This window comes from Natrix helvetica, assembly GCF_964273705.1.
Source record: "Natrix helvetica genome assembly, chromosome: Z".
NCBI lineage: Eukaryota > Metazoa > Chordata > Lepidosauria > Squamata > Natricidae > Natrix > Natrix helvetica.
The window spans coordinates 57,060,807-57,076,451 of NC_138554.1; the positions used below are offsets into that span (position 1 = coordinate 57,060,807).

The 15,645-nt window shown below is 40.3% G+C and overlaps 1 protein-coding gene across 7 annotated transcripts in view; it reads right to left on the minus strand.

The window, feature by feature from the left end:
• The window catches only part of TANC2 (tetratricopeptide repeat, ankyrin repeat and coiled-coil containing 2), a gene marked incomplete at its 3' end in the record, with an annotated part of 370,267 nt that overhangs the window by 231,470 nt on the left and 123,152 nt on the right, over positions 1–15,645 (minus strand). For all 7 annotated transcript variants that reach the window (XM_081933706.1, XM_081933707.1, XM_081933702.1 and 4 more), the window contains exon 3: positions 4,269–4,340. In XM_081933706.1, the coding sequence (XP_081789832.1) occupies positions 4,269–4,340 (72 nt within the window). The remainder of the gene's footprint in view (positions 1–4,268; positions 4,341–15,645) is intronic.

The following is a 15,645-nucleotide window of genomic DNA, read 5'->3' on the forward strand; positions in this document are numbered from 1 at the left end:
CGAAGAAAGTTCTTCGTTTTGGACCACGATCCCCTGCTTATTTGAGTCATCATTATCACAACTGCCTTGACCTATCTCTTTAGTGTCCCCATTAAGGTCAGCAAGGGCACTATATCTGTTTTGCTGGGTCACAGCAAAAGCTTTGGGTTTATGGTTCACAGCTCTCAACCTGCCAGATCCCACAGTTGTCCAGACAGCTCTTCTCCTGCAAGATCTTTGTGGCAGAGGGGGCTGATAGTGTGGCTTCACCATAGAGTGGAATGGCTGACGTAGACACCTAGTTTCTGCTTGGAGAGCACAGATTACAGATTCTAGATAGGTAATCTGCCTATGTAGACTCGTAATTTGTTTACAAAGGGGACAGTATCCAAATTTGAAAAGAGTACTGCGAAAGACAGGTGCAAAACAGCTATTACATTGAACTAAGCCAGTCATTTTGAAATAAATAAAATCACAATCTCAAACACACTAATCCAGAATGTATTGCTATTTTGGTTTATAGATATATGATTCGCGCGCCGTTAGGCGCGCGGGCCCCCACCTCAGTGTCTTTGTCTTGTGACTCACCCCCTCCTTCTCTCCAGCAGCTCCAATCCTAGCTTCAGGAAGCTTCAAATGATATGGAGTTTAAGGGCCCCCACCTCAGTGTCTTTGTCTTGTGACTCACCCCCTCCTTCTCTCCAGCAGCTCCAATCCTAGCTTCAGGAAGCTTCAAATGATATGGAGTTTAAGGGCCCCCACCTCAGTGTCTTTGTCTTGTGACTCACCCCCTCCTTCTCTCCAGCAGCTCCAATCCTAGCTTCAGGAAGCTTCAAATGATATGGAGTTTAAGGGCCCCCACCTCAGTGTCTTTGTCTTGTGACTCACCCCCTCCTTCTCTCCAGCAGCTCCAATCCTAGCTTCAGGAAGCTTCAAATGATATGGAGCACTCTGCCAGCCACTCTGCATTTTGGCCGTCTAAGTGTTATAGGAGGCTGTCTGCGACTTCCTGAACTCCGGTTTGGCCGGCAGAGTGCTGCAGGTGTCCATCCTCTCTTCCCTCCCTCCCCCACAGCTGGCCCATGGAAAATTACAATGCTGATTCAGCCATTGAAGAAATCCACTTTGTCATCCCTACTCTAAAGCAAGATGATGCATATATTAGTATATATTATATTAAAACTTAAGGCTTTGAATTTATAAACTGATTATGTGTAGGGTTATCAGTGAAAGTGAAAAACTACAAAAACAAAAAACATATTAAAGTCAACATGTATAAGAAATTGCTTTCTCCAGTATCAAAAAAAAAAATTTTTCAATTACAAGAATGTGCTAGAGTTAGTTAGAAGGCATTTTTGGGGGGTTTGTAACTGATTAACATCTTGTCAATTTCAGGCAGCCAGCAAACAAGTCAAAGGGCACTAATTACTTACACTTAATGTGACCTTGATACTACCCTCTGTTGATGCACCCTAGAACAAATTTGCTTTTTTGGCAACTGTAGTGCACTACCGGCTCATATTTAAATGGTTGTCCAGCAGGAGTCCTAGATCCCTCTCATAGTTACTGCTTTGAGTTAGGTACCACCTATTGTGTCCCTTGTCCCAAATCCCTAGAGAGCCAAAGCTCCTCTTCAACTTATTTGGTTTAAGTCTAAACAAATGTCCATTGCGTAAAACACTAGAAGGTTAGGAATACCTATTGGTAACAATTTTTTCTTTAGTAGTAATAGGAGAGGAAAGAAATCCATAAAGGATGAAAACTTCCTGGAATCTAGAAGAATGGGCACAACTTTATACCTGCCTATAAGTCTACAAAGAGGACCCTTGCATAGATATTTGGAGATTCAAGATGTTGTAGAATATAGTGCAGAGTCCAAGTAAATAGATCGAAAGATGAGCATCATCTGTCGATCTATTTGCTTGGTAGCAAATTGCAAGCGGTCTAACAGCAGATCCGTGATGGTCCTCAGGTGGCCAAGCACTAGTCTTTCAAAGGTCTTCAGAACTACAGATGTTAGAGCAACCAGTCTGTAGTCATTCAGTTCCTTGATAGAGAGTTTCTTCAGCACTGGGGTGATAGTAGAGCACTTGAAGCAAGAAGGAACATAGCACATCTCTATTGATTTATTAAAGATGCGGATGAAGATGGGGGCCAGTTAGTCAGCAAAAGCTTTTAAGCAAGGAGTTGTCTTGTCTGGACCTGGTGCTTTCCCTGGCTTTTGTCTGTGAAACAGGCTTTGTACTTCATTCTCTGTAATCACCAGAGGTGGTGGGCCCAATTGGATAGGGTAAGTCAGCAATGGCGATCTTTTTTGGCTCGTGTGCCATAAGTGGGGGGAGCGCAGGGGGGGTAGTGTGTGGGCGTGCCGCACCCATAATGCAATGTGCGACACCCCCAGTGCGCATGGGCGCACTACAGGTGCTCCCATCCCCATTTTTTGCATGCTTTGTTTGCCCTCCCCAGGCTGCAGAGGCTTTATAGGAGCCTGGGGAGGGCGAAAACAGCCTCCCCTGCCTCCCCTGCCCGGAAGCCCTCCGGAGGCTTGAGGGACCTTCAGGATGCTTCCCTGAAGCCTCCAGAGCAGTCAAAACAAACCTATGAGCAAACCGGAAGTGACTTCCGGTTTGCTCGGAGGGTCGTTTTGAGCACTCCGAAGGCTTGAGGGACCTTCAGGGCGCTTCCCTGAAACCTCCGGAGCAGTCAAAACAATCCTCCGAGCAAACCGGAAGTCCGTTCCCGAACTTCCGGTTTGCCCATAGGGCCGGTTTGCCCATAGGGCCTCCGGGGAGCGGGGGAGGCTCTTTTCGCCCTCCCCAGGCTCCTATAAAGGCTCTGGAGCCTGGGGAGAGCGAAAAATGGCTTTAAAAAGGGTGAACTCAGCTGGCCAGCTCGCACATGTGCGCTGGCCAGCTGACAGGGCAGCGCCTCGCGTGCCCTGACAAGTGGCTCCACGTGCCATCTGTGGCACGCGTGCCATAGGTTTGCCATCACTGGGGTAGGTTGTAGGAAGCTTAGCTGTTGTAATTGGTGTGTATGTGATGGGGATTATAGAGATTGGTGGCAGTAGTTTCTGGCCTGATTGTAGAGCATTCTATCTGAATGTTTCTACATCTTTCTGAAAAGAGGAACTTTAGAGAAATTATGGTCTCCTATTCCCTGAACTTTCTCTGCATTTTCCTCATTGTAATGGCAATCTGGTGGGGAGTAGTTTAGTCCTTAATCCTCTTCTAGTCTACAGTCTTTGTTTTATAACATCCTAACCATTCCTTTTCTCTCCATGCTTACCCACTTCTTGATTTTTTATTGTTGTGTATATATGATAATATTTTTGCATAAAAGGGCTTGTATTTCTTGATATATAAGATGAATAGGAATAATATTTCAAGTAAGTAGTTATTTTATCAAACATAATAGCTCTGCTTGTTAACTATTAAGAGGCACATTCCATAAACTACATTACAAGCCAATTATTGAGAAGATATTATTTTATTTCCTTATAAAGTGATTAAACTGGATGTTTTAAGAAAGGATAGATGCAACTTTTATTGAGAAGGATCAAAAAAAAAAGTTAAAGAGAAGTTATTATCTTTTCATAAATGATTTTCAAGAAACATTAACAGAAATACAGATATGGCAGTCTATGCCTTGAAATCAGATTCTCTAAACTGTTTCTAAGTGATAGATGCCTTCAATTTTATGAGATATAGATTTTCTTCAAGACAATGTTAAATGAATCTATAATATAACAAGTGGGTGTTATAAGAGGGTAGGAGGTAGCTGGCTAAAAACCTAAAACTCAGTAGAAAGAGGAACACAGAAATTATACAGATAGCTGGCAAAGAGCTGATTAAGTGAAATGAGAGAATATTTCATCTTCAGAATACTGCACTAATTTCAAGACAGGTCAATTGAGCTGTATGCTCAAGAGCTATTTTCTCAAGAATCATAGCTTACCAACATTCAATTTATTGTGATCTTTTGCATGTTTAGTTATTTTTGATATATTCTTAATAAAGCCCATGTATTTACCAATAAGTCACCTCCTGGCAAGAAGGGGAAAAACAAGATTGATTAATTGATTGATTGATTGATTGATTGATTAAATACATTGTTCTTGTTTAGGAGAAAGAATTTGGGATAAGTGTGTACAGCAATTTATTTTTCTTTGAAAGTTAGAATATCTTTAGAACATGAATTATTGCTTATACTTTCAAATGAAAAAAATATATTAAACATCTCGTATGAAATGAAATGCAAGAACACCTGAAATTCATTTGTTTACTTACCTTGTCCAGAATGACTCTGACAATAATCTATGCTTGCCTGCCTTCGATCTTGTGGCTCCTCGCTTCCTCCATCTACATGAGAACCAAAACAACACAAGACAGATTAGGCAAATACAATTTCTTTCCACTATTACTATCTCTTAAAAGACAGCAGCCTAATTAGTCACAGGTAGTTCTCATCTAACTACTGTAACTGAGGTCAAATTTCCATTACTGAGTGACATAGCTCTAAAGAGCGATATCCCATGACCAGGCAGCTTAGTGATGGCCATTCCAACAATTCAAGTTGCCAATAGTAAATTCTATTATGTGCTTAAGTGTGATGTTATGTGGTCACCATAACCTCACTGAAAGCTGGCAGTGAAGATTACAAATGGCAATCACATGACTAGAGGGATGCTGTGACCAGTCATAAGTACCAGTCCTTCAATACTGTCGTACGTTTGAACAATTATTGAATGAGTGGTTATTAAGTGAGGATCACTTAAACTGCTGTTATTTTTGTAAGCATTCTAATAGCAATGCCTCTATGATTTATTTCTTAGTGCCTCAATTACATAGTATCTTTAAAACCATAAAAATAACTTCTCTTGATCTCTCCATAAATGTCTGAACTAAACCAGTTATTTTCTTATTCAACTCATATGTTCCAAAGCACAAAGGAATAGTTAATAACATACTAAAATAAATCTACATTTGAGAATCATCTAATCATTCTACAAAGTGCTCCATCGCACTAAAATTAGCATTCAGTAATCACAAATATTTATTTTTATATAAAGCATGATGCTCACTGGTAATAACTAATAACTACATACCTATGTAAATATCATACAACGTAGGACCAGACCAAACTGTCCATCAAAATGCAACTAATTTTAAATGCACCATTTATTAATCAGATTTCAAAAAGTCAGTAACAATTCAGAAAATAATTGTTCATCAGGCATCAGGGTAGAAACTATGATACTGTGAATTCTAATCCCATTTTAGAATTTAAAAAGACACTGAATGGCCTTGGATCATTCTCACTTTCAGCCCCTAGAAACAAGCCTCACTTCTGGGAAAATTTGCCAAGAACTATTTCACAGATGTTTAGAATATCTATTGAAAAAATCCTCTATGCTCAATATTTTATTCATTGCTACCTGGTTCTTAGCAACTAAAACGATTAAAGACTGGAGACAAAAACATATGAAAAAGGCTTGCAGGATTTGGGTTTGGCTAGTCTAGATAAAAGAAGGACTAAGAGGGACATGATACCAGTATTTCAGTATTTTAGAGGCTGCCACAAAGAGGAACGGGTCAACTTATTTTTCAAAGCACCAGAGGGCAAGATGAGAAACTATGGATGGAAACTAATCAAGGAGAGAAGCAACCTGAAATTAAGGAGAAACTTAATTAGCCAGTGGAACAACTTGCTGTCAGAAACCGTGGTTGCTTCATCACTGGAGGTTTTTTAAGATTAGACTGGACAATCACTTGTCTGAAGTGGTATAGCACAGTGATGGCGAACCTTTTAAAGACTGAATGTACAACCTGCAACCCAAAACCCACTTATTTATTGCAAAGTGCCAACACTGCAATTTCACCTGAATAATGAGGTTTTACTACCTAAAATAATGATAAACAAGGCAGAGTTCAGCTAATTGTTCTAAGAAAAACGTGATAAATGCACTTTTATGCCCCTTCATTTCTTTCTGCTTTTGAAATATTAATCAACAATAAAAAATAAAAACTTGTAATATCATTTCTTTCTCCCTTCTCTTTCCTTCCCCCTTTCCCTCCCTCCATTTTTTTCTTTTTCCCTCTTTCTCTCTTTCTCTTTCCCTCTCCCTCTTTCCCTTCCTCTTTTTCTCTTTCCCTCCCTCTTTCCCTTCCTCTTTTTCTCTCTTTCCCTCCCCCCTCTGCCTGTTTCTCGCTCTCTCTTTCCCTCTCCCGTTTCTCTTCCCCCTCTTCCCCTCCCTCCCTGTCTTTCTCTATCTTATCTATCTATCTATCTATCTATCTATCTATCTATCTATCTATCTATCTATCTATCTATCTATCATCATCATCTATCCTCTCCTGCCCAGCTTCATTTGTCGTGTGAATCCAACTACCTGGGCTGTGGAGGGGGAGTGAAGGCTGGCAGGCAAAGCCAAGCGCTAGAGATCCACACAAAATAAGGCAACTCCAACTTGGATCCTTCCCTCTTCCCTCTCTTCCCCTACAGGGGGGGGGGGTCCTGGCAGCCTGGGCACAGCTCCCTCCTTAGAGGTGACCAGAAAGCAAACAAATGTGGTACTCCAGCTGGGAGGCAACGGCGCAGAGCCCCAATCCTGGCCAGCAAGATCAGGTAGGCTACAAACCTTCCCCACCACCACGGCACTGGTCAGGAGGGACGCGTGAGCCTAATATTTGGAACCACAGTTGGCAGAGTTTGCAAGCGGGTTCAGCACGGCTGCTTAGCGGGGAGGGAGAGCCTGGCCCGTTTGGTTTGCTTCAGTGTGGGGTGGGAACGCAGAAGACAGAGGAAATCTGTACCTTTTAGAGTTCAGCCCTCAAAGACTCCTTTGGGGTGACTGGGAGGGTGAGGGGCGGGGCCAGCCAGTGGTGCGATCACCTGACAGGGAGCTGCAGTGGAGGGACGAAAGAGCCTGTGACTTGTCGACACCCGCCCTATGGCATACTGTGCTGGGACAACAGTGCACATGCCCTCAGAGTGCTTCTGCTTGTCACCTCTGGCAGGCATGCCATAGGTTCACCATCAGGGGATAGCATCTCCTGTTTGAACAGAGGGTTAAGCAAGGTCCCTTCCAGCTCTTTTCTGATTGAACTAAAATAGACTACATACCGTAATAGTACCACCATTGTAAAACTAGCCCTTCTGGGTTCTTCCAAGGCAAAAGACTGTTCTCCTTCAGCAGCTCCACCATCTATATTCCCCTCCCCCAATCTCTGATCTTTTTTGGCTGCCCTGCACAGCCTAAATAGGTCACCGTATTCTCTCACCACTACCTAACATTAACCATTTTCCTGTCCTTTGTATGACTTATCATATAATTCCTACCCTTTGCTGGGCTTACTACTTCCACTGAAGAGTGCAGCCTTAAGACCTGAAGCATTGCATGGAATTCCTGAGTTGCAAAACACCAATAAGCACTATTGCTACAGTGCACAAAAATGGCTCAGAAATCTCCAACCATGTGGCTCTGGTTTTTCAATAGTTTTGCAATTAATTGAGGCAGAAGAAAATCCAGAGAGCGCATCTAGGAGTCCCCAAAGCCATGGTGAGGCTCCGGTGCTGCTTGCCATACCATGGCTTCAGGATGCATCCTCTGGGTTTTTTTGCCTCAAGTAGTCGCAAAACCATTTCAAGGCAAAGAGCCTCTGAGCTACACTGCAGCAAGAAGCATGCTCCATTGACCACTTGCCAAATAAGAAGCAACCCACACTCTCCCAGCTCCATCTTGCCCATGACTTCACCACCGTCTCCTAAAATCATCCTCATACTCCGAACTGACATCATTGGCATATGGAAAATTTCCGCTGAGCTTCCCCTGCATACCAGGATGGTGAGCCCAGTGGAGGGGAGGTAGGCAAAGACAACAATAATCAGCTGGGGAAGCAGTAGTGGGCAGCTATAAATGCAGCAAACTCAAATTTTTATCATGTAACCATGGTCACAAATCCACTTTTTAAGCACCATTGTAAACTGTTCACCTTTGAACAGTCACTGAATGATTGGACATAAAGCAAAGATTAGTTGTATTTCTCTATCTTTTTTCAGCCTTCGTTTTTAGGGTGAAAATGTCACCTTCCTTTTGAATAAATATGTTTGTAGGAAGAAAAGTCTACTACAAATGTATGAAGGAGCTAGGTGAACCTCTAGGATTATGTATGTGGCAGAAGTATGTAAACCTCTTCTTTAGCGCATTTCTTCAGACACAAATGACCTATTTAGTGCCTCTCTCTGAACCAGGATGGCTTGCTATCACTGATGCAACTTTAAATTCTGAATTGTACCAGCAAATTCTATAGGAAGATGTCAGGTATCTTATTCATGATTTAAAGCTCAAGAAAAAGTGGTGATGCAGCAAATGACCAAATCACACAAATCATATGACCCCAAAATGGTTAAAATTGAAGTTAATATTTTGGAATAGCCAAGTAGAAGTCCTAATTTAAATCCTATAGAAACATAGTAGAATGACCTAAAGCAGGTACTTCATACAAGGAAGACCCCTAATATTCCTGAGTTGAAGCTGTTCGGTAAGGAAAAAGGCTAAAATTCCTCCAAGACAATGTGCAGGGTGATAACAGTTATCAGAAACATTTAATGCAGTCATTGCTGTGCAAACAGGGCAAACCAGTTTTTGCAAAGCAAAGTTTCATATGCTTTTGCTACACAGAGATATGTTCTGTAGCTTTAAATAATTTTCTTCAATAAATAAGTAAAATGTTTTTTATTATTTCTTTAAGTGGGTTTTTATCTAGTTTTAGGATTTATGTAGAGAATGGATCAATATAAAATGAAAATTCAAAGATTTCTTAAGCTTTTAAGTATTATTGCATTGTGTTAAGAGTACAGTATACAGCAAATGGTACCAACACACTACATACCTAATATCAATGGTGTTAGATAAAGATGTTTCCCGGCCCCAGTACTTTTTAGCCTTTATATCAATGATGTGCCAGATGTCTTCTGCTCTCAGGATGTTCACAGTTACTTAATAAATCTATCAACATTATTCTAAAGGCAGGTTATATGATCCCTATGGACAACCTCAATCTTAAATTAATGAGACAACTCCAAAAGTTAGTGCTTACTACATTATTAATCTTTTGAAACTAAATAAAGTTATCAGGGAATTGTGTAGCTGGTGTCCAAATGCAATCAGAAACGCTGACAAGTACTTGTGGTTTATGTAATAAATATATTTACAGTAAATAAGAGAGGCAAACAGGAGCATCATCAAGTAAATCAATACAGCAGGAACATCAGTAAATCACAGATAGCACACCCAGCACATAGAAGGAAAAGGTGGGAAACAAGGAAACTCCTCCTTTACACTCACAGCAACCAATCACAGCTTAGATTGCTTCATGCAGTGGCCAGCTCTCTTCAACCAGTTTAGCTATAACTGTGTGTTCTTATTCATTGTCCAACTCTTCACTGCGCCAGCTATTAACATTTAAATATCTTAACAACCTTCCAATTTATAGCTGGACAGCTTTTAAATCAAGTTGTTTCACAAGATCCTTGTGTTTCTGTATAGCCAATGGCTTTGTCATGTGGTAAGCCAAACTGTCTTCCTAAAGACAATAAATTAGATCTATTACATTTTCTTTCACTGCTTCTCTGACATTAAAAAAAATATTTTATGTCAACATGTTTGCTTCTGATTTTTAACTCTCACCTATTTCCATTTGTACACATACTGTGCTATCTTCAAACACTGGTATAGCTCCCTTCACCTCAATGTTCAAATCCTTCAATAATTGTACATTTTTCTTTTTTGGCTTAGAACCTCCTTCTTGTAGTTTCTTTATTTCTATTCCTACATAGTTCTTTCTCTTTCTTAGAAAATTTGCATTTCTTTTGTTCAGCCATAGGTAAACCAGAGGTAAGTTGCTACCGGTTTGCACCAGTTTAAGCGAATTAGTAGTGGCAATTGCGACTGGGTCATCAAACCAGTAGGGACAGCAGGCTTGCCATGCCTGGTCACTGCAGTATGTATTTTTAACATTTTTAGTGTTCTGCGCATGTGCAGACCTATTTAGAGGCAACTGTGCACTCGCACGGAGCGTCAGTCGCGCGCGCATGCTTCGCTCATGCATGCACGCAAATCACATGTGCACCAGACCGGCAGTAATGCCAGCAGAAACCCACCTCTGAGGCAAACCCAATACCTCCTGGCAATTTCAAGGTCAACAAAAATGACACATACCTTCACCTCATCTGTTGTGAATCTGCTTGAAGGAACACCTTTGTTTGCTCTTTCAGACTTCCTTGGAACAAATTGTTCCTGTTTCATAGGGATCCCACTTTCTAAGCATTTCTTTGAACTATTCTCAGAACTTGAGCCATTTTCAGATCTTTGATCAACATATCTACGTGAATACTCATCCACTGGAGACCTCTAACAGGCACTAAAATTTCAGACGTGCACATTTTCCCAGTTCTCAAGTTCTGAAAAATTTGTAAAATGTGTAATAATTACATTTTTGTGTCCATCGGTAAACCTATATGACTATGATCTTGATTATAGTGACCTATAAATTTTAATTTCCTTGTCTTTAGCTGTCCTTTCTTTCTAACAGTTTTGGGAATGCGCACCCATGCATTGTTAAAGTTTCTTAAATGTGCCAAAGATGGATATCTTCCATACAACATGTTATATGGTTTGATTAATTGCTGAACTGCAAAGATCTATTGTCCAAATAAATGGCAGATAAGATTGCCTCATGCCAATACAGTTTACTCATTCTTGCATCTGCTAGCAAACACATCTTTCATATTTTGTAATACACCATTCCTGTGCTCATCAACTCCATTCTCTGCCAGAGTGTCGTGGTTGGTTTTTCTAAGTTTTATGTCTTTCTTTCTCAGCCATTGCTGAAATATATTAGACATGAACTCTGATCCTCTGTCTATTTGTACTTGACTTACATGTTGATTATACCTGCTTTCTACAAACATTATCCATTGCTTAAATTGTTGAAACACTTGTTTTGCTTTTTAGTAAATAACAAAACCCATATCATGAGAAATCATCAACAATTTCCAAAGCAAATTTGGCCCCTCCCATTGATGGGGATAGAGGGCCAATTAAATCAGCATGCACTTAATGAAATTTTGTTTCATATTTTTTATCATTTCTTTTGCTGATAAGGTATGTTTTTAATTTGGCCTTTTACACTTAAATTACAGCCCGGTCAGGCATTTTCTGCCATACTTTAAAGTTTGCACGACCCAACTTTCTGTGCAACAAATGCGCACATCCATTATGCTTTAGTTCATTAGAAAACATTGTCTCTACACTGCCACCAGTTTCTTTGTGGTTCAAAATATATAAATTGTTCAGTTTCAAACCTTATGCACCTACCGTTATTCTTTATGACCTTGCATATACCTTTGCAAAAATTACTTCATATACATTTAGCAAATTGTGATCTAAATCTGGTTCACATAAAACCTTATCAAACAATTTACCAATACATGATTAATATATTGTTCCTTTTCCTTGTACAGAAGAATAATTACTATTTGCCAGGCTTACAAATTTCTGGGCAACCTGGCCCTGACAGGAAAATAGTTTTGGGTTATTTACAATATGTTCACTTGCCGTACTGTCCCAACATCCACATGCCTTTGTTGTTTTGTTGTTTGCCTTCACCACAGAAAACTGTGTCTTCTTGCTTCTGTCTCTGTGCTTTGTCTCTCCTGCTTGAATCTTTTAATATTCTTACTGGACAATTTCTCCAAATATGCTGAGAAGATCCACATGCGAAGTAGCATTTTACAATTCAGACTTTCTCTCCCACCTTGTTAACTCACTGGAAAACAGTTTTGTTCTCACTAAGCTGCAAATTATTATTGTTTCCTTCTAATCTTTTATGTTCTTCTTCCAAAGGTTTCCCAGTCATATAACTCGTGGTTAAATCACTCATTCATAGACTCAAGACTTATTACAACCACAATACAACATACACTTGTGTGCTTCTGAAAACACCATTCCTTGCACTTTTAACTCAAGAAAGATTTTCCTCATAAACTGGAAATGATCTGATACACTTTCTCCAGACTGTAGCTTTGCTCTATAAAATTTTCTGGCAAGAGTAACTTTGCTGCTTGCAGTTTCCTTGTATATAAATTCTGCATAAGGGCAGCCAGAATTCTCTAGCAGATATAAGCCCACGCACATGTATTACCTGACTATCTTTCAAGCACAAAATTATGCTGGCTACTGCTTTTTCAGTTTGTCTTTGCCCCTGCTTATTGAGATCTGCTGGAGGATTGCTTATAACTGTCCACAAATCCTCCCTCTACATAAACATCTCCATTTTTAGACTCCATGAGACATAATTTGTCTCATTAAGACAAGCCAAAGAAAATTCTCTCCCCATTCCTCTAACAGATAGCACCGTGCAGGCTTTACAGGCCAATAATCCTCAACCTCCCTCAGGCTCACAAAGAAACTTTTACTTCAGAAAAATACTATTGGCTCTTCACAGTGCTTTGGACCCCTTAACTTGTTTTGGCCTTAAACGGTAGGGTCTTGAATAGGGTGGGATGAAACAGCCCTGTGAACGAAGGCTTGTCTTGGATGAGGCCTTCATCTTCCGATAGATCCTACTCTCCTGGCTCCTTGTTCCCCATGATTGAAAGTTCACTACGAAGGGAAGAGGGAGGGGAATGGGCATCCTGCTTATGAGACAAACCAATTGGAGGCTGTAATTGCAGACCTGATAAGCGAGAGAGCCCTGGTGGAAGATGGCTTGGAAAGCCTCTCTGGAGCAGTGCAGACTCTATGCCCTGTGTAATGGTCTCAACGATAATGGTATGCTATTCCTGAGAGAGACCAGGGCCTGGATCCTTCCCAGAGCAAGAGGCCCGCTGCTGTGGGAGTAAAGGTAGCTGATGGGGCAGAAGGTCTAGTAGCAGAAGCAGGCTCTAAAGTTACAGATGCTGATCAAGAGAGAGGAGCAAAATCCTCCTCATAATGAAAGGGGTGCATCTCATTAGTACCATTGGGTGACCAATCCAGCTGACTATCTTCCAGAATCTGTGAATTCTGTCTTCAAAGGGCAGGAAATCTCAGGCATACTCACTGGAATCCTGGAAGCCCTGTCTGCTTCTGCTTGCTTCTGGGTCTTGGAGAACTGTTTTTCTGATGCCTTTTGCCTCCTTTTCATCAGCTGATGAGGCCCTCCTTGAAACTGGGGCATGAAGCTCCCCTAGAAGATGACCTCTGCTTCCTGGGGGAAGGTTCTGTCGGGCTGCTGCTTGCAGGCAAAGAATGATCCGCCATTTTGAAAACAGCCATTAGTACTTTGAATCTTTATTCCTGCTCTAGTGGCCAAGCAAAGTTAAGGCAAATCCCAAGCCTGGGAAGGAAACCCCTAAATGCACTGCAACTTTGCCTGAACCTTCACGCAATGAAGGGACTGCAGAGAACTTCACTGTGAATGCTAGCCACCAAAACAAAGTGGCACGAAACCGGCAACACAGTTTGCAAGTGCCCCAGAGGATCTGTAATCTGGATCAGGAAACTTCGGGCCTTGGTGATGTACACTGAGCACGATGATCCAAACCACGTAGAAATGCCGCAGGCTCTTGAAAAGCCAACAGAGTGAAGATCAGCTTCATAAGGCTGTCGCTCCCTCGCGGAGTGAAAAAAATGGCACAAAAAGAGGCTTCGGTGCTCCCTCCGAGTCTTTGGAAACCTTCGGAGTTCGAAACAGTGCAGTGATAAAGTTTAATGCTGCTGCTGCAACTTGTTGGGGAAGGGGGCAGCTTAAACTAGCCTTTCTATCCTTTGGTGCTGTTCTAAGCCTTTTATTTTCACTAATTGAAAGAATCCAAGCATGGATAATGAGAAATTGTGTCTCTCTAGCCAGACTGAGAAGAAAAAAACGAGGCCTTAGCTGACAGGAAGAGTGTGGCCAAAGTTTTTCACTTCTCAGTCTCTGGCCAAATAGACAGAAAATAACCCATGCTTGGACTCTCAAAGCAATGCACAGGAGGATCTCAAGTTTTATTGTTGCTTTGTTTTCAACTTTCAGGCAATGATCTCTTTCTGATAGATTAATTTGTATTCCCAGGAATTATTGCATTATTTACTCGATTTTTTTAGAAATCTTAGCAAATATTCTAAGATTCCAAATTTGTCTGATCCATTTAAAATTGTCTTAGCTTAAATTCTTATTTAGTTTTTTACCATTTGTTTTATATTCTTTAAATCCTTTAAACTGTTAGCTAACTATTCTTCTATTTTGGGATGAAGTTTTATTCACCAGGTAGTTTTTCAGCCTTGTTATTTAGAAGATCTCTTTTGGTTATAAAATAATTGCAAATTCAAAGGTGATTAGCTAATGAACCCCAGTGTCCTTAAAGTTTCATGGTTGCAAGCTTGATGGTTTCTATTATCTCCAAGCTTTCAAACACTCGAGGCAACCACTATCCTCAGGTCTTCTCATTAGGAGCAGCTATCCAGAGTACCAGTGGGGATTCTCTCATCCCCTCTCAATCCAAGGAGATTCTGTTAGATCGAGTTTGTCACTAGCTTGCCAGTTGTCAGTGCAGCAGCACCTCCACTCTAATTGGCCATTTTTCTTACTTAGCTGCTGAAGCTACGGTATACTGCTTCTTATCATTATATCATCTCCTGTAAGCATTTAAGATAATCCTCACCACATTTCAAGCTAATTAATCTTACATTATAAACTTGGGAAAATACATCCTGTTTCATAACTTGATGCCATAAATAATGTTTGAAGCCAAATTTGTATGTTTGACTAATTTTATTCAATAAATGATAAATGAATTCCACCTGTAGGCCATTGTTACCAATTCCAAGTTCAAGTAAAAAGGATTGACACACACACCCGCCTGAAAGAACAAAAAAAGAGGCAAGAACCTATGGAAATGAAAATGAAAATTCACCTCGAGAATAATGTTTTAGCCAACATATCAGCACTATAACCAAAGGCAAGGTACTAAGAAAAGTTTTATGATTAGCTAAAGACTAAATTATGAAACTAGGAAAATAACTTAAAGTGGCCACTTGGAATATGTGAACTAAGTTTCAAGTCAGATATCATAAAATATTTATCGTGAATTATTTTAATAAAATTTCAACTGTAGCATAATCAGAATTAGTACTCATTGGATTTGAAAATGTCCATGTCCACATACCAGACAATGATGACTGGATGGTGTTATGCTACTCGGAAAATGAGAAATAGAGGGTATTGGCTGAGCTATAGAAACTATAGCCTCTAAAACTATTGTGAAACTTTCGATTAGTCTCATGTAAATTAGCATTTCTGTTACTTTCAGGAATAAGAAAAATGAAAGTAATCAAACAAGTACAGATTGAGTTCCTTCCATTGCCACTAAAGGAACTAATCCTGATTGTTAGTGAAGTAAATTTTCATGTTGGTAACAACTGGCAATGGAAAAATAATGATGGGAAAATTTGATACAGGAAAGATGAATGACAATGGCTGCACCTACTACTATTTGCAACAGTTAAAATCTGGAAACAGTTTATTTCAGCACCTGGTAAAACATCAATTGACTTAGTGTTCACCCACTAGAAAGGATAAAACAGTCCTCATCTATTTTCTAATTAGCAAGTCATTTTCAAACAATCATTCATGGATGCCA